Raw genomic sequence first — 16602 nt, forward strand, 5'->3', positions numbered from 1 at the left:
CCTCCAGCACCAGGATCTCGTCAGAACCGCTGCCTTTGGGCTGATCCACCGTGATCGTCACCGGCTCCGCTTCAACTTTCAAGGCCTCGGGGTTCTCAGCTGACGCTTTCACCAGCCGGTACTCATATGACGATCCACTCCAGGGCGTCTGTTTCAGTGGCTTGGGCTCGTAGGCGGTCCAGCTCTTGTCGTCAGGCATCGCCTGGTACTTGTACTTGAGCATCTTCTCGTTGTTGAGGGAATCTTTCACCTTGACGCGAACGAGATCTTGGTTCTCGTCAAAGAAGAGGAACTCGGTGTTGAGGTAGTCCGAGTCTGTGAAGTCCTTGTTTCTCAGGGACCTCCACACGTCCCACATCCGATCGACGTTACCGTGGTGGCTGTAGAAGAGAGGGTCTCTACCGGCCGAGTCACCGCTGGTATCTCTACTTCCACGAGAAGATCTTGGGGAGCCTGATCGGGGATCCTAGTTTTGCGCTCCCATTCTGGAGCTGGGACCAGGAGGGCGGGAGGTACATCCCAGACATGTTTCGCCGCGAGACCGCCCTCTACGACGCAAAGCGCAACACGAGTCACTATGAGCCCACACGGGTGGACCTCATCTACTCGCCCGGCTCTGATGTCAAGAGCGACAAGCAGATCCGCGAGGACAACCTCTCAGTCATGTACAACAACGTCGCAAAGGTGAAGCAGCCGGACGCATTCTTTGGCGTCAGGTACGTGCATTCCCATGCATGCGCTCCATTTTAGCAGCCATATATACTTGCAGGAAAGGCAGCGGCAGCAAGAATGGCCCAGGGGGCGTGGAGAGGGCGCCACATAATGCAGCCCTGACCAGCCGAATTTCGAGGACATGGGCAACTTTTGGGGCGCCCTCCTGGCGGTAGCCATAGTTGCAGTAGACGCAGTGGACGTTGGCCTGCTGCCGGAAGCTGCGCGGGTCGTCCGGGCCGAGGGCGCGCATCTTGGCGTAGGCCTCGTTGTACTTGGCGATGTAGTCCTTGTCGACGAGGTGGGCGGCGGGGCGGACGCGCATCGGGCGCGAGTCGGGCTTGAAATCGATGGTGGCGCGCTTGGGCTTTGGCGGGCAGCACGCCCCGCTGATGTCGCCGCTGATGATGGCGGGCTGGCAGCGCTTGAATGTGGGCAGTCCTATCGGATCCGCCAGCCGGGGCTGTCGACTGACGAGGCGAGAGACGCGCCACCGGCAATGGCCCCGGCCAGGAGCTCGCGGCGATCGATCGAGGGCGTCACAGGGGAGGAGTTAGAGTTACATGCATTGGCTTCTTTCCTGGCGTTGGCGGCGATCTTGAGCAGACGCGTGCGGGACGGGTGCTGGAGCTCGAGGCGATCGATCGACAGTACCACCATCCCAGGCGTGCTCGGTAGCGAATACATTGTCAAAGGAGGCAGCTATACAACACACAAGAGTTGATACTTGGTTTTAAAGGGGCGCTCTTGCGATGGCTCTCGTGTCTAATGTGGACGTTGCAACTCATACCCAAGCTTGGATGACTTTGCTGGCTCCGCAGCATTATTGTGGACCTGATCCATTCATTCATATGCTGTTTACAAGGTACTACGCGCGCCCGCCCCCCCAATGAAGCATGAATCCGACCGGTTTAGGAAAGTTGCATGGATAATGTCCGTCGACCTTCTTGCTTCAATGGCGTCCACGTCTTCGGCCCGCCACCTTTTTCCGGTGTCCGTCTTATGTGATCTGGTCCTCAGCTGTCAGTCACGGACTCATAAATAGCTCTTCTACAAACATTTTTTTCATTTAATTGAAGACTCAGCTCCTGACATACGGCGTGAAACACCAACGAAAATAGAGCCCCAACAATGTCCACATAGAAATATGAGAATTCGAATTGCTGTAAAAGAACATGTAAAGTTTGATCTTGGCATTGCTTCAAGAGACAGCCAATTCATCAAAACAAACATGCTGATACACCTAGTGAAGAATAAACATACTAAAACAATATCAAATTTTTTAAAGCCCTGATTTTAGGGTTTTTGAGCTTATGGAGTGGGAGGAAGAGAGGATAGTGGCGCATCTGGAGGTGCTCGTCGCATTTCTGCGTCGCCACGAGCGCCTGTGGAGAGCGCACGTCGTGGAATTCTTCCAGGTATGGCGCATTGCGCGACTTTCCCATTTGCGAGCTTAGAAATTTATGCCAATGCAGGGGCGTTTGTGGGAGATTCTGGACACGCGATGGCTCCTGGCGCTGAGGAGTGCGTCGATGGAGGATCTTCTTCTCCTTCCATCGCATATTTCCAAGGTGAGAGAGAGAAACTCTCGATTCTTTGTTTCTCGCGCATTAATGGATGGCAAGGAATTGTGGCTTTAGGATTGCTGGCCCAAGACGCTCCAGGATTTTCTTGCAGACGCGCGCTCGCTCTCTCTTTCTCGAGAGCTGATGGAGACCTCAAAGGTATTTCCCTTCACAAAACCTTGTCATTCACAACGTTTCTTAGCTTCTCTCAGGCGAATCGCTTCCAAGTGTTATAACGCAGGGCGTGAACGCCAAAAAACTCCACGAGGTATGTCACTCCTCTCCATCGATCGTCTTTGAGAAGACCCGCGTTTAGATTCTTTCCAGATTGAAAGACTTTCTTCGTTGATAGTAAACATCTCTCGCGTTGTCAACGCTACAGAAATCGTGGACGTCGGTGCTGGCCAGGTAAACATCCATCATTCTCCGGTGTATCATTCACGGGCATTTTGTTTCTTCCTAGGGGTATCTTGCGCAAGTCTTGGCGTTCCACCACAAACTTCCAGTAGTCGCAGTAGATTGCTCGGCGCACAACACAACCGTGACAAACAAACGCGCCGACCGCATCCAAAGATACTACGCTTCTCGCTCCGGTAAGCTTGAGTTGGTGCCATTCTTGTCAACCGTTTCAAAGCATCGTGCTACACACAGGTCGTGCTGCAAACCCGGGCCCCAAGACCGCAACCTGTCTCCTTGGATCGGGCAACGAGAATGTGTCGCTGGATGCATTCCTGTCGTCCATCAGCATCCGCAAGGAAGACGAGCAACGTAGCCACGAACAACACTCCATTGTCTTGGCCGGACTGCATGCCTGTGGAGATCTCTCGGCGAACATGTTGAGGTGAGGAGCTCGTGCTCGTCCGTAAGTTTGTCACTCTGTAAACTCTGGGTGTGTTGGCAGGACCTTTGTGAATCGCCAGGACGTCACGGCAGTAATCTCTGTTGGGTGTTGCTACAATTTGTTGTCCGAGAACGACGACAAGTGTGGCTTCCCTTTGAGCAGAGGCATGAAGAGATTGAACTTGCGTCTCGGTGGAGCTGGACGTGATCTTGGATGCCAGGTGATCAGTCCCTTGACTTCCCTGTAAAAAGCTAACAATGGATACTTGTAGAGTGCTCACCGCTGGAAAGATATTGGTTGCGAGATGGCCGTGGCAAACTTCGACGTGCATGCATTCCGGGCTGCTTTTCAGATCGTGAGTGATCTTAATCCGCTCGTTTCTCCTGGTTTACAAACTGGTGGCGTGCGCAGCTCCTCCATCGCTTTTACCCCGGCATTGCCGTCACCAGTCCTTCGGTCGGTCGCATCGGCAAAGCAAAGCGTCGCAAGCAAATGCGAAAGCCAAGCTCTGAGTGCCAAGCATGCCACGGGAAAGGTGGCGACGACGCTGGAAAATTCGTGGCGTTCCAGCACTACTCCGCCGAGGCTCTCAAACGACTTGGCCTTCCCGAGGTCTCGCGGGAGGACTTGGCTGAGATCTGGAAAGAAGTGGAGCCGTTTCAGGTACGCGAGCTTTCTTGGCAGTGGTAGTACTTTACCTCTCGGTTTCAATGCAGGCACTTGTTGCTCCTTTCTGGTCGTTGAGAAGCGCCATAGCTCCGGTGCTGGAGACGTTGCTACTGATGGACAGGCTGCTCTATCTCAAAGAACAGGAAAGTGAAGTTCCGTCTTTCAGCGCCATGCTGCTGCCGGTGTTCGACCCTTCTGTATCGCCGCGTAACATGGCAGTTGTTGCTACGAGGAGAAAATCCGGAGACAAAACTAGTAGTGAGAGCCTGCTTGGCTGATTCGCTGCTCTGCTTCACGGACAAAATCTCTTTCGTTCTGCCAACGAGTTACGTCCACAAAGACACAAAACGAGAAGCTATAGAGACGTACATGGCAGAATCCAAAGAGTTAAGAAACACCGGTGTTTGTTGCTGCCGGAATTCAGCCTTTGCTGATGGATGGACCTGTTGTGCTCTGTCGATCATAACTTTGGCCAGAATGATTTGTATGAATGTCCTGGCTATGCCCACTGGGCTCCCGAAACCTCCGGGAGCCAGAGGTCCGGTGGCCACCCCACCCTGTTCTCTCTATATACATGAGCATCTCATTCTCAGCTATCATGGGATCAGATTTTCTGTAGCTGATCCTGATGATCCATCATGCTCCCAGTGACTGATCAACTACAAGCGATACCTCCGGGTTCATGGCGACATGACGAACGGTAGCAGCAGCGCATTCAGCTCGCTGACCTTGAAATAGTTTGTGCGCAAGGATGTCGTTGAAAAATCGTCGTGGATCGAGCCATCATGAAGAACAAAGAAAGGAGTGAAATGCAAAATCTTGTGCCGGTCCTTGCAGATTCATTGTTCGCATTGCCATCTTCAGATCCATGGCTACAACACTCACGAATTGATATATCCAGAGTAAACTAAACATTATATTAAAATATTTCATCACTTACTGGCCGTTTTTAGAATAGCTCTGGAATTAAAATATTTCGAGCCAAAAGAAGAGAAAGATCCGTGCTTTGAACAAAAGAGCGGGAGGGTCACAACGTTCGTAACGAATATACGTTTCGTACTATTTAAGCCATTCCAAGATTATACCCACGAATATACGTTTCGTACTGCCCTGTGTTTAGGGTTTTTCAACTTGGCGTGATCTTGGGGAGCCAAGCAAACATTCTCTTCCAGCCAACATACACGCCCTCGATCACCAATGCAGCCAAATCCGAGGGGGGATAGACCTTAAACTCGGCCAGGGCCTCTTCAGTCACGCAATACTTGTCAATCGATCCTTCCATGAGCGGGAATTCGTGCTTCTCCTGCGCTCGAGCAAAGCACTCGTAGTACGCGCGCTTGTCCACGAAAGGAGGCTCCTCTTCCCTATCCGTAACGAACAAAACATTCGGGAAAGGCATCACGCTCCGGAGGATCGCAGCGAGAAGAACACGCCCGATCCGCCCATTCCCATCGCGAAACGGGTGGATCCGCTCAAACTCAAAGAAGAATCTGGCTCCAAACTTGAGCAAATCCTCGGTTTGCTCCACACTGATCAAGCTTTCTTCCTGGCTCGCCGGGAACATCTCCTCGAGCTCGCGATTCGCGTCCTCGACCAGCTTCTCCAGCGAGCTCTCCACTTGGGTCGGCCACGTAAAGACGTGAAGGCCGCCAGTCACCATTCTTGTGTAGGCAATCTCGTGGGGATCCTTGCGGAGGCGAGCTGCGATCTTGGGCTTGGTGCTCCTCATGAGCTCGCCGTGGGCCTCCAAGATCTTGGGAACACTCAGCTTTGGGATCACGATCCCATGGTGGGCTTGATCATCATCTCCTTCTAGCGGCGGAAACATCGCTCGCAGTGACTTGTGGAGGCAGCGCACGGCCTCGAGCCTGGAATCCGACTGAACGGCGTCTCCCAACGCGAGCGCCCCATTGCAAAAGATGGCATCCCGGGTCTCGGCGTAGGTGTCGAATCCTTCTTGCTCGATCTTGTTTACCTGGAAAAGATACTGCGCCAATGCTTCCTTTGCGTGAATCTCCATCGCCCAGCGCTGCTGCTTGTCCGGGAGGCGCTTGAATCTATCCACAAACGCGTGGATTCTTACCACTTGATCGCTTGTGCTCGCCCTCCAGAAAGGAACCTGGGATGCCGCGTACTTCCACATAGATATTGAAGAACCCTAAAATTCCACGTCAGCTCTTTAATCCTAGAACCAGGATCTTTTGAGTGCTCAAAGTCGCTTTAAAGTAAACGCCCTGTTAAAAGTGCGGTCGCCATACCTTTATCTCCAGCTCACGCATTTCACGCACTCTGGGAAGAAGCACACACACCATAGCTTGCGCTCGGTTGGATCGTTTGTAAGTACAAGCATGATCGTGCTCTCTCGTTCGTTGATTCTGGCACTCCTTGTGATGATCCCACTGCCACTGTCGAGAGCTTTTTATCATGATCATCATGCTGCCTGTGCTCTAGCTGCAAATCCAGAGATTTGCATTGCCAGCATGGAAGCACTGGATTTGGATCCCGGCAACGCTGGAAGCTTTGCACTAGCGGCGGTAGGATCCGCTCGTGACTCCCTGGAGGCGCTGCTTGCATCCACAGCAGAGCTCGATCATGGCGCCGTCTCGTCGAGCAAGCCATCCAGATCCATGAGGAAAAGGGCAGTGATGCGCGACTGCGTGGAACTCCTCCATGACGCGTCCCGCCTCGCTGCCGATTCACAAGTGGCCATTGGAAGAATGAAAGCGAGCGATCTGGTGAATGCTCACACCTGGATGAGTGCTGCTCTCACTTACCATACCACTTGCCTGGATGGATTGATCGAGGCTGGCTTTGACGAACACAAACTGCTAAACAAAGCCCGAGAATCACTCAGCACTTGCCTGGCAGCCATAGCATCCTTGCGAAAAAATCAAGAACAGGAGCCACAGATCATCAAAACCCCGCATTGGGTCTCCAAGTCGGTGGGAAATTACACCATTCTTCCCAACATCACGGTGGCCAAGGACGGGAGTGGCCAGTTCGAGAACATCACTGCGGCTCTTGCCGCTGCTCCCACGAAGAGCAGCTCCAGGTTTGTGATTTACATAAAGCAGGGAACATACTTGGAGACTTTCGAGGTGCCGAGGAATCTCCTGAACTTGATGTTCTTGGGAGATGGGATTGGCAAGACCATTATCACTGGAAACAAAAGTGTCCAGGATCCAAACATCACAACTTTTACGTCCGCAACAGTGGGTAAGTGATCACAAACGTAACTTTACAAACCTCGCTAATCGATTGATCGATCTTTCAGCTATTAGAGCGAACAATTTCATCGCTCAAGACATCACATTCCAAAACACGGCCGGAGCCATAAACCATCAAGCGGTGGCGGTGCGAGTGACCGCAGACAAGGTGGCATTCTTCCGATGCTCGTTCGAGGGCTTCCAGGACACCCTCTACGCTCACTCGCTCCGCCAGTTCTACACCCAGTGCGAGATCTACGGCACCGTCGACTACATCTTTGGCAACGCAGCCGCGATCTTCCAAAACTGCAATCTCTACGCTCGCCTCCCGATGCCCAAGCAGAAGAACACCTACACGGCGCAGGGAAGAACAGACCCAAATCAGAACACCGGCTTCTCCTTCCAGAACTGCGCCGTGGATGGAACGCCGGAGCTCAAGGCAAACATCACCCAGTTCCCGACGTTCCTGGGGAGGCCATGGAAGGAGTACGCGGTCACGGTGTTTCTCAAATGCTACGAGAGCGCGGTGGTGGATCCGGCAGGATGGCTCGAGTGGAGCGGCGATTTTGCGCTCCAGACGCTCTTCTATGGCGAGTACTTCTGCTATGGGCCAGGCGGCTCGACCGTCAAGCGCGTTGACTGGTCAACTCAGATATTTGACTCTAGCTTTGCGAGCAAGTACACGGCAATGAGCCTGGTCAACGGGGACGAGTGGCTCCCAACGACGAATCTCCCATACACACTGGTGCTATGATCATAGGAAAAGAAAAAGTGGTATCATCAACCTTGACTTATTCAGCTATAGCTACATTGTGCCTATTCCACCTTTTGTGAGGTGGAATATCACTCAAAATACTTTAGCGTTGTATGATGTGTGGGTCAGCTCACTGTTCTTGGCCCTCCAACCGAGGTGGGAACCCCCACGGCTTGCATATGTTTGAGCGTCGCGGCCAGCCAGTCCAATCCTTCGTACAGACCCTCGCCTTTGATCGCGCAAGCTGCTTGGACGTGCCACCGCCGGTCTCGCATCTTTCCCAGCCCCAGCACCGCGCAGATCTCCGTGGGAGACATGGCGCCCTTCTGCAAAAACGAAGAGACGAGCGAAAACTTCACTCTCCCGGAGAGAAACGAAAATCGAAGAGAGTTACCATGTCTTGCTTGTTTGCGAACACCAGGATGGCGCTGTTTCTCATCAGTGGATCGTTCACAATCGCCTGGAGAAAGAAGTGACGCGAAGGATGTGATGAGCTCCCGGAGAGCTTAAGTAGAACTTGTTTGAAACCACTTACTTGGAATTCCAAGGCGGCTTTGTCGATTCGGTCCTTGTCGAACGAGTCCACGACATAGATCTGGAGCACGTCTTGTAGATCACAATCGAAAACAAAGAAGGAAATCTAAAACAGTACCAGAGCATCGGTGCTGCTAAAGTAGTGCTTCCAGAGCGGTCTTAGCTTCTCCTGGCCACCCACATCCCACACCGTGAACACCACATTCTTGTACTGGACCTTCTCCACGTTAAATCCTAGCAAGGATTCACATCAGTCGAGCAAGAAGGCCAAGATGAAAGCCAAGAAACCAGAAAAAAAGGATTACCAATTGTTGGAACCGTGGAGAGGATTTCCCCTATGTGTAACTTGAACAGGATCGTTGTCTTGCCGGCGGCATCCAACCCCAGCATCACTACCTGCAAGAGCCTGCCCGTAAGGATCAGTCCATAGAAGACCGAGAAGCGCGCAATCAAAAGCCACAGCCATTACCCTCATCTCCTTGTTCCCAAACAAGCTATCGAACAGCTTCCGGAACGTCTGCCCCATAATCCTCTCGCTCTCTCTAGCTCCCCGATCGATCGCGCTGATTTCACCCAAGCGCCCTCATCGTCGAAGGTACCAAAGCCCTAGGAAACCCTAATCTTGGAAGAACCCTAAAAACTTTGTCTCACGGGCTTCTCTAGAATCGCCGAGAGATAGACCTCGCGATTGGCCCGATCGAGCTTCTTTCCGACCGCCCACTTGATCCTCCGGAACCCCAGCCTCTCGATCAGCGGCACATAGAGGGTGTCCAGTTGATCCTCGGTGCAAAAGAAGTGATCCAGCCAGAAGAATCCACCCGGTCGCAGCACGCGATCGATGTCGTAGAGCACGAATTCCAGCGATTCCAGCGGGATCCAGTTGCTAAGAACATGCATGGTGTGGACGAGATCTAGGGTGTTGTCGAAGAAGGGCAGGCGCTGCGAGATCGTGGCGAAGATCGGGACTAGCCCACGCGCCGCGATGAATTCGTTGAAGGGCCCGTTGAGATTGAGCGTGGTGGTGATGATCGTCACTCCCCGCTCCAGCATTCTCGCCGCAAAGCTCCCAGTCCCTCCGCCCAGATCCAGCCCAATTCGAATGCCACCCTTGGCCAGCGAAAAGATCTCGTCCAGCTCCTTGGAGCTCACCCATCGCGATCGCTCCGGGCCGGAGAGATCGAAGCAATCAGCGCAATCATAGAAGACGGTCTTGTTCTTGGCCCTGTTCTTGAGGCAATCGAAGCTCTTGCACGAGTAGTGGCTCCACAGCACAGATTTGTCGCTGGGGATCTCCCACAGCGATCCCGGGAGGGAGTGTGGCGGGGAGATCGCTGCTGGGGTCCTGGCGAAGCATCGCCGGCGAGGAAGAGGCTCGCAGCCGCGGAGCATGAGCGATTGGCCGATCCACCAGTCGTCTGGGCAGATCTCCCCTGGCGTGTAGCCCATGAATCGATCGAGGAGCTCCCTCTGCGCGTAGCACTGGTGCCCAATTGGAGAGGTCATCGTCTCCAGGCCATAGTTTGGATTCCTGCCCAGCGGGAGCTTCCTTTCTGCCGTGAACTCCACGAGCTCCTTGCTCATCGCGAAATCCCCTTTGTGTTCTTCGTGTTCTTCGCGAGGGTTTCGCGCGCCATGCCTGCGAATTTCATCCCTGAGCGTCGCCAGCTCCCGGAGAATCGATTCGTCCCCCGCGGCGTGCTGCAAGCTCCGCTGGACGTCGCGCGAGATCGAGAGGCTGTAGAGCGCGAGAATGTTGGTGACAACGATCGTCGCCAGCAAGAATAGAACTCCGCAACTCCCTCCTCCTCCTCCATTTCCTCCATTCCCAAATCCCAGCGCTGCCACTAGCGATCTCGTGAAATCCCTGGGTTTGTCTTCCCCTCCCATTTCTTGGGCAGCGAGCAAATCCCTCACTCCACAATACCAGGATCTCAGTGCGCCATATCTAGGGCTGATGTGGACTTGATCGCAGGGCTGACGTGGACTTGATGTTAGGGCTGACTTGTCACGTCAACGTAGTTTTCTCGTTTCTCCGTTGGACGGCGCTCGGGTTCTTCGCCACGCGTGTGCGCGTTCTCTGCCGGCGCCACGAACGATCCTACCGAGCTTTCCTCTCGGACCGCCCAAGGCTATTTAATCGCTCGCTCCTCCTTGCCCTCGCCCAAATTTGAGATCGATCCATCAAAGCTTTGGGCGGCGCAGTGTCAGTGGCGATGGAATTCGCGGGCAAGGCCATAATCGCGTTGTGGGCGCTGGTGATTTGCGTGATTTTCCCCTCGGCGGCGGCGGCTAGGGGCATTGCGACAACCCAAGCTGCGAGTGGTGAGTGCTGCGATCTAGAAAGGAAGAATCTATGGATTGATCTTGGGTGCTCTTGTGGCAGGGGCTCTTTTGGATCAAATGGTGGCGTATTTGCTCTTGTTTGGCGCCTTGATGGTCACATACCTCACCCATCCTCTCCCCTTTAACATCTTTTGAGGAGATTTCCTCCATTCTTTTGTGAATCCAATCGCATTTTTACTCACCCAAGAACCCTAGAAGAGCAGAAACTTAGTTCTTAGGTCAAATATTTCGAGCCGCGATGGCGATGGCGCACGGCATCGACTACCGCGATAAGCTCATCCTTGCTCCGATGGTGCGCGTGGTAAGACGATCTAGTTTTAGCTGGAGCGGATGAGGATTGAGATGGCCAGGCAGGGAACGCTGCCGTTTCGGATGCTCGCCGCTGGCTATGGCGCCGATCTCACTTACGGCGAGGAGATAGTGGATCACAAGATGCTCAAATGCTCTCGCGTCGTGAACGGTACGTGAGACTTCGTCCATCGATTTCGTGTGTCACGTCCTTGCTCGTGCCAGACGTGCTTGGCTCTATCGATTTTGTGGAGAATGGAACGAACGATGTCGTGTTTAGAACTTGCAAGGCGGAGAGAGATCATGTCGTGTTCCAGATGGGAACTTCGGATCCATATCGAGCTCTCACTGTCGCACAACTCTTGTAAGAATTCCTCTCCATAGTGTTTTCAGCTACTTAGCAAGCTTCATCTCTTTAGGTGCAGGGACATAGCAGCTGTGGATATAAACATGGGATGTCCAAAACCTTTCTCAGTGACTGGAGGAATGGGATCAGCATTGCTCTCTCAACCGGAACTTGTCAGTGAGGTTCGCACGAAACACTCCTTGTTTGAATGATGACATGACCTTCTTCCAGTGTGGTTGTCTTTTGTTAATCTCTCCGTTCAGATTCTAACAACACTGAGACGAAACTTGGACATCCCAGTAACCTGTAAGATTAGACTCTTAAAATCCACCCAGGAGACTGTCGAGTTGGCCAGGAGGATCGAGAAAACCGGAGTTTCGGCCATTGCGGTGCATGGAAGGTGATGCTACGGGATTGAAATGCATGTTTCCTTTAACCGCTAATATGTGTTTTCTTCTCACTTGTTTTCTCAAACACGTACAATTTGTTTTTCTTTTCCAGGAGAATTCCCGATAGACCAAAAGATCGTGCCAAGTGGGATGGAATCGCGGATGTGGTGTCTGCGCTGTCAATTCCTGTCATAGCTAATGGGGATGTTTTCGAGCCTCCGGACATCCCAAGGATAAAAGCTGCCACTGGTACACTCTTTTTCTTCTGTGTTGTACGTTTACATCCTTTGGCTTTGCGACAGGTGCTTCATCTGTTATGGTGGCACGAGGAGCTTTGTGGAATGCCTCCATTTTCAGACCCGAGGGGAAGCTGGACTGGGAAGAAGTGAAGAGGGAATACTTGAGACAGGCAGGCTAAATGAATGTATGATGGCAACTCTGACAGTGGTTCTATCTGGCAGTGCATCGTGTGGGAGAATGATATCAAGTTCACAAAGTACACAGTAAACAACATGATCATTCGCAATTCCAGCCTCGAGTCTCCCGAAGGGAGAGCTGTGCACAAGTGTCAAAGTTTGCTTCACCTTGCGTAAGTTTAAACGTTACTAGAAAGCTTTTCCTGATTTTCTCATCTGGTTTTAGCGAGGTCTACGGTCTCGAGGATTTTCACCACAATATTTCCCAGGGGCGCTATAACACATTGTAATTGCCTTCCTCACAGTTTGTTCCGGCGACTTGTACACAGGTAAATGTGTTTCGTTTTCAACATGTGAAGTGTTTGCTAACCAGCCTGTTCATGAACAGAGCGGAATTTTTCAGCGAAGGCAAAGATCAAAAACTTTGTTCTTTTGGCCCGGTCCTACCCGGTCCATACGGAAGCACTTTAGAAAATCTTTAAAATCCAGCCACTGAGCATTCTTCCCTCTTGTCAGCAATGCTGCACTACACTACGTGCTTTGAGCTGCAGCAATGCAGAAACAGAACAGTCCATTCGGCCCTCGAGGTACGGTTTTAGTCAATCTCTCTTAAATCATCTTTGCTTCTCCTTTGGCGAACAGGATCTTAACAAACAGTGTCGGTGTGGTTGAATGCTCTGGAGGGGCTCTGGCAGCGTACTCCACATCTAGAATCACTGTCCACCAGAGTGACGCGATGTGAAGCACAGAGCAAAGGAAGGTTCTTACTAGTAAAACATTGTGGCTCCTTTGCGGTTTCTCCATTTTCAGATTAGACATCGCTGTATGCGAGCTGTGTTTTGTAGGCACGGGGCGTGTGAAGAGATTTTCGTTATGTACGGAAATAGCAGCAGTGAAAATCTAAGGAGTTGAGTTTGAAACTTCAGCTAACTTGACAAGACAAAACAGCAACTTACGAGATCAACATCACTCGGTAACTAACAGTTTTTTTTTTTGCTTTCTTTCTTTTTTCAGTTTCTTTTTTGGCTTTCTCCAAACATTTATGAGCATGCACACAAACAGCTCTGGCTCTTTTGAGTAAAAATGGTGGTGGTGACACACAACACAACAGTGACTTGTTTGAACAAGAATAGTGGTAACATTCAGATATAATGTTGGTTTCAGTGTGAGGAGTTCCATGGAGGGTGGATTCAGGCCAGAAGTCGAAGGTGTGTAGGTGGTTGCTCCCCAAACAAACAAAGAGGACCCACAGATCTGTTAAGGTTGTCCCACCACCTTTTAGTTGAAGATGAAAGTGTCAAATAATTTACAGTACCATCATAAACTAGAAACAAAATCAGAACACTCACTGAGAAATTTTCTGGGCCAGATTTTCAATCTTCTTCTGAGGAGACCATGATCTGAGCAACAAACTTTGCAACATGTCAACATGGTCCCATCGATTGAATTTGATGAGCATTTCCAACACAGTTTCCAGACTAAGAGCCTTTTCGATGTTGGGCGAGTTTTTTAGTTCGGGTGCCGGGTTGCTGTCATTTTTGGTTGGCAAGAAGAAATTATATGGCCTCCACCAGAACATTTTATAGAAAATAAGCTACAAAATCTTTTACAATTTTTATTTTTTTCCACAGAGATTCGATCCAATCTCTATTCTCATAACCGAAACTAAAGGAAAACTTTTACCTCAAATCTAAGAAAACCATTCAAACGGGGAGAGTTAAAAATCCCCTTTTTTTTCCTTTTATCATTACCTTTTTCTTCTCCCTGTTTCTGCCATGGCCATTTATAAAGCCATGGAGTGTATGCCACCGACTTGAGCAGCATCCAGTGATCAAAATCTCTGTTCTTCCTTTGCAATTCTAGCAAAGGATATCTTTGTCCTCTTCGTGTGGTTCTTGCTAGAAATCCCGCAAAGATGAAGGCACTGATTCTTGTGGGAGGATTTGGGACTCGCCTCCGTCCACTCACGCTCAGCCTCCCAAAGCCACTCGTGGACTTCGCAAACAAGCCAATGATCCTCCACCAGGTAAGCAACCAAATCTCTCCCAAAAGTTTGGCTCAAGAACTAAGGATTCGTGCATGCGTAGATTGAAGCTCTCAAGGAGGCTGGAGTGGACGAAGTTGTTCTTGCCATCAACTACCAGCCAGAGGTATAGCATTCGCTCTGGATTCACAGCCACAAACCTCACAAATCTCTTTCTTCCAGGTGATGATGAGATTTCTCAAGGATTTCGAGGCCAAGCTGGGCATCAAGATCACTTGCTCCCAAGAGCGAGAGCCCATGGGGACCGCCGGCCCCCTGGCGCTGGCCCGAGACAAATTGGTGGATGGATCTGGCGAGCCATTCTTCGTGCTCAACAGCGACGTGATCAGCGAGTATCCGCTCAAACAGATGATTGCCTTCCACAAGAGCCACGGAAAGGAAGCCACTATCATGGTCACAAAGGTATGATTCGATTGCTCCAGGAAACTTGGAAAAACCTATCCTATAACTTCCGTGATTTTCGTGTTCTTAGGTGGAAGAACCATCCAAGTATGGAGTGGTGGTCATGGACGATGCCACGGGAGCCGTACAGAGATTCGTGGAGAAGCCTCAAATCTTCGTGGGCAACAAGATCAACGCTGGAATCTATCTCCTCAGCCCGCAAACGGTCGACCGGATCGAGCTCCGGCCAACTTCCATTGAGAAGGAGATCTTCCCTGCCATCGCCGCGGAGAAGCAGCTCTTCGCGATGGTTCTCCCGGGATTCTGGATGGACATTGGCCAGCCCAAGGACTACATCACGGGGTTGCGCTTGTACCTCGAGTCTATCCGCCGCAAATCGCCCGAGAAGCTCTCTATCGGCGCTCACGTTGTTGGAAACGTGATGATCGACCCCTCGGCGCGGATTGGGTCGGGGTGCTTGATCGGGCCCGACGTAGCAGTAGGACCGGATTGCGTGATCGAGGAGGGCGTGAGATTGTCTCGGTGCACGGTGATGCGAGGCGCCCAGATCCGGAAGCACTCGTGCGTGTCCGGGAGTATCATCGGGTGGCACTCGAAGCTCGGGCAGTGGACGAGGATTGAGAACATGACCGTGTTGGGCGAGGATGTCCAGGTGAAAGACGAGCTCTACAGCAATGGAGGGGTGGTGTTGCCACACAAGGAGATCAAAACCAGCATTCTCAAGCCCGAGATTGTCATGTAGGATTTGACGAAGAACACACACCGGATGATTTTTTAGAAGATTGGTATGTATCGTGGAAAGATGGTAACTTACGTAGCATGTATCTGTGTGTAGGGGGATTTCATGTGACGAACTAACGAATAAACAATGGTTTAGATGGTTCAGAGCTGACAATGAGAGATTGGAATTAATTATTGGGCAAGACATTTTGGTTGGTGCAAACCATCAAAAACATGCTTTGTAGCGGTCTTTGACAGCTCAACCATCTGCTGACACGGTATCTTCACTCAAGAAATAAATGGAAGAAATAGCGAGAAAATGTTTATAAACCTAAAAAGGATTTGAGCAAAGAATAAAAGTTTATAATGAATCCCTGGCTTGAATTTATAGAATCAATGGCCCGGCTTATGGCTTCCTCCATAAAAGAAGCATTGGATTAGCCAGGAGTGGAAATCCACTATTTTCTACTATTAAATTGGTGTGGTTAGCAATATATTTACAGAAAAATTACTCCATCCATCACATCCCAATAGAACTAAATTTCCATCTTTTTGGAGTGTTTCTTTCTCAAACACTAAATTGCAATTATACTCCAGAACTAGCTGGTAAAGGCCATTTGAAGAAATTAAATGACCCCCTTCATTTATAACTGATTGAAGTGTCTTTATATCTCTGCTAGTCATGGATGAATGATATACATTACAATCATTTGGAATAGCTGGAACAGTTTCTCTAGCGTCATTGTACAAAAGATCATTTTGAGAATTTTTGTCATTTGTAGTTAATATTTTGTATGGTAAGCTGAATAATCAATCTGTATATTACATGCTGAAACCTATACAAAACCATAGTTCTATAGTCAAAACTCTTGCATAGTCCTTCTAGCAAAAGCTTATTTGCAAAGGTGATGGACACTACAACATCCACTAGTTTCTCTTTTACACATACCTGAACAAATTTTGGACTGCCCCATTAGCTTGGAGGGATTTAATCTCTGTGAAGTTTAGAATCGTATTCTCCACATTTGCTGTCAGCTAACAATTGGTCATGGTTTCTTAAAGATCTTATATGCCTAGTGTGGTCACTCCGCACAAATTGGTGATTGTGCATTTTAAAGACAGGAATGCCTTCTGTAAGTAGGCACGCCTCTTGACACAGGGCATGTATGTATGCCCATGCACAATTGTCATCCCACGAACTTCTAGAAGTAGTGGCAGATTTGAATGCTTTAGATTGCGATGTCTCACTTTTTTGTTCTTCCTGCTCACTTAACTGAATATGGAACACATCTTATAGGATATTAATTCCATTGGCTCCAAACTTTTATTGCTATTTCAATAGAAATTGTTAATCAAATATTATTCTCAATAGTA

The 16602-nt window shown here is 50.4% G+C and overlaps 6 protein-coding genes across 10 annotated transcripts; 4 read left to right on the top strand and 2 right to left on the bottom strand.

Annotated features, from left to right (window-relative positions):
- The first annotated feature begins 1210 nt into the window (after positions 1-1210).
- Positions 1211-4277, top strand: LOC9659131 (methyltransferase-like protein 25). The gene is made up of 12 exons (XM_024664623.1): positions 1211-1385; positions 2043-2129; positions 2187-2282; positions 2352-2435; positions 2489-2544; positions 2604-2684; positions 2740-2869; positions 2928-3117; positions 3178-3337; positions 3389-3472; positions 3529-3780; positions 3834-4277. The coding sequence occupies exons 1-12, from the start codon at positions 1211-1213 to the stop codon at positions 4062-4064; spliced, it is 1626 nt and encodes a 541-aa protein (XP_024520391.1). The 3' UTR covers positions 4065-4277.
- Positions 4278-6039: 1762 nt separating this feature from the next.
- On the top strand, positions 6040-7771 carry LOC9659457 (pectinesterase). Its single transcript, XM_002990784.2, has 2 exons — positions 6040-7002; positions 7061-7771. The coding sequence occupies exons 1-2, from the start codon at positions 6135-6137 to the stop codon at positions 7744-7746; spliced, it is 1554 nt and encodes a 517-aa protein (XP_002990830.2). The 5' UTR covers positions 6040-6134; the 3' UTR covers positions 7747-7771.
- LOC9659133 (ADP-ribosylation factor) lies at positions 7765-8898 on the bottom strand. 2 transcript variants are annotated; one of them, XM_002990835.2, is made up of 6 exons: positions 8750-8898; positions 8586-8676; positions 8399-8514; positions 8282-8341; positions 8141-8206; positions 7765-8072 (listed from the first exon to the last, which is right to left on the bottom strand). In XM_002990835.2, exons 1-6 carry the CDS (start codon positions 8804-8806, stop codon positions 7872-7874), a joined length of 591 nt encoding a protein of 196 aa, XP_002990881.1. In that variant the 5' UTR covers positions 8807-8898; the 3' UTR covers positions 7765-7871. The 2 variants fall into 2 exon arrangements, with proteins under 2 accessions (XP_002990881.1, XP_024520345.1); XM_024664577.1 differs by having other exon boundaries at positions 8586-8686; positions 8750-8890.
- Positions 8721-10194, bottom strand: LOC9659458. Its single transcript, XM_002990836.2, has one exon. It carries the CDS (start codon positions 10165-10167, stop codon positions 8914-8916), a length of 1254 nt encoding a protein of 417 aa, XP_002990882.2. The 5' UTR covers positions 10168-10194; the 3' UTR covers positions 8721-8913.
- A 291-nt stretch (positions 10195-10485) lies between these two features.
- LOC9659459 (tRNA-dihydrouridine(20) synthase [NAD(P)+]-like) lies at positions 10486-13026 on the top strand. Of its 3 annotated transcripts, XM_024664575.1 has the most exons (12): positions 10486-10602; positions 10664-10924; positions 10978-11083; positions 11137-11275; positions 11331-11439; positions 11521-11657; positions 11759-11895; positions 11949-12055; positions 12108-12235; positions 12289-12391; positions 12451-12649; positions 12705-13026. In XM_024664575.1, exons 2-10 carry the CDS (start codon positions 10862-10864, stop codon positions 12350-12352), a joined length of 990 nt encoding a protein of 329 aa, XP_024520343.1. In that variant the 5' UTR covers positions 10486-10602; positions 10664-10861; the 3' UTR covers positions 12353-12391; positions 12451-12649; positions 12705-13026. The 3 variants fall into 3 exon arrangements, with proteins under 3 accessions (XP_024520343.1, XP_024520342.1, XP_024520344.1); XM_024664574.1 differs by having other exon boundaries at positions 10974-11275; XM_024664576.1 differs by lacking the exons at positions 12289-12391; positions 12451-12649; positions 12705-13026 and having other exon boundaries at positions 10974-11275; positions 12108-12239.
- Positions 13027-13826: 800 nt separating this feature from the next.
- LOC9659134 (mannose-1-phosphate guanylyltransferase 1) lies at positions 13827-15403 on the top strand. 2 transcript variants are annotated; one of them, XM_024664655.1, is made up of 5 exons: positions 13827-14088; positions 14150-14212; positions 14269-14508; positions 14579-15293; positions 15344-15393. In XM_024664655.1, the coding sequence occupies exons 1-4, from the start codon at positions 13978-13980 to the stop codon at positions 15248-15250; spliced, it is 1086 nt and encodes a 361-aa protein (XP_024520423.1). In that variant the 5' UTR covers positions 13827-13977; the 3' UTR covers positions 15251-15293; positions 15344-15393. The 2 variants fall into 2 exon arrangements, with proteins under 2 accessions (XP_024520423.1, XP_002990832.1); XM_002990786.2 differs by having other exon boundaries at positions 14579-15403.
- Positions 15404-16602: the final 1199 nt, after the last annotated feature.

The sequence above is a fragment of the Selaginella moellendorffii genome, unplaced genomic scaffold (genome assembly GCF_000143415.4).
Source record: "Selaginella moellendorffii unplaced genomic scaffold, v1.0 SELMOscaffold_112, whole genome shotgun sequence".
Lineage (NCBI taxonomy): Eukaryota > Viridiplantae > Streptophyta > Lycopodiopsida > Selaginellales > Selaginellaceae > Selaginella > Selaginella moellendorffii.

What these genes read in the sequence shown, in the direction of transcription:
- LOC9659131 (XM_024664623.1), top strand. Translation starts at nt 1,211, where the DNA reads ATGGCCCCGGCCAGGAGCTCGCGGCGATCGATCGAGGGCGTCACAGGG. An exon ending in ACGCCAAAAAACTCCACGAG is followed by an intron (nt 2,545 to 2,603) that starts GTATGTCACTCC and finishes GATTCTTTCCAG; the next exon opens with ATTGAAAGACTTTCTTCGTT. An exon ending in ATACTACGCTTCTCGCTCCG is followed by an intron (nt 2,870 to 2,927) that starts GTAAGCTTGAGT and finishes TGCTACACACAG; the next exon opens with GTCGTGCTGCAAACCCGGGC.
- LOC9659134 (XM_002990786.2), top strand. Translation starts at nt 13,978, where the DNA reads ATGAAGGCACTGATTCTTGTGGGAGGATTTGGGACTCGCCTCCGTCCA. An exon ending in AGCCAATGATCCTCCACCAG is followed by an intron (nt 14,089 to 14,149) that starts GTAAGCAACCAA and finishes GTGCATGCGTAG; the next exon opens with ATTGAAGCTCTCAAGGAGGC. An exon ending in CCATCAACTACCAGCCAGAG is followed by an intron (nt 14,213 to 14,268) that starts GTATAGCATTCG and finishes TCTTTCTTCCAG; the next exon opens with GTGATGATGAGATTTCTCAA.
- LOC9659458 (XM_002990836.2), bottom strand. Translation starts at nt 10,167, where the DNA reads ATGGGAGGGGAAGACAAACCCAGGGATTTCACGAGATCGCTAGTGGCA.
- LOC9659457 (XM_002990784.2), top strand. Translation starts at nt 6,135, where the DNA reads ATGATCGTGCTCTCTCGTTCGTTGATTCTGGCACTCCTTGTGATGATC. An exon ending in TTTTACGTCCGCAACAGTGG is followed by an intron (nt 7,003 to 7,060) that starts GTAAGTGATCAC and finishes TCGATCTTTCAG; the next exon opens with CTATTAGAGCGAACAATTTC.
- LOC9659133 (XM_002990835.2), bottom strand. Translation starts at nt 8,806, where the DNA reads ATGGGGCAGACGTTCCGGAAGCTGTTCGATAGCTTGTTTGGGAACAAG. An exon ending in TTAGCAGCACCGATGCTCTG is followed by an intron (nt 8,342 to 8,398) that starts GTACTGTTTTAG and finishes GACGTGCTCCAG; the next exon opens with ATCTATGTCGTGGACTCGTT. An exon ending in AAGCCGCCTTGGAATTCCAA is followed by an intron (nt 8,207 to 8,281) that starts GTAAGTGGTTTC and finishes TTCTTTCTCCAG; the next exon opens with GCGATTGTGAACGATCCACT.
- LOC9659459 (XM_024664574.1), top strand. Translation starts at nt 10,862, where the DNA reads ATGGCGATGGCGCACGGCATCGACTACCGCGATAAGCTCATCCTTGCT. An exon ending in CTCACTGTCGCACAACTCTT is followed by an intron (nt 11,276 to 11,330) that starts GTAAGAATTCCT and finishes TCATCTCTTTAG; the next exon opens with GTGCAGGGACATAGCAGCTG. An exon ending in GCCATTGCGGTGCATGGAAG is followed by an intron (nt 11,658 to 11,758) that starts GTGATGCTACGG and finishes TTTCTTTTCCAG; the next exon opens with GAGAATTCCCGATAGACCAA.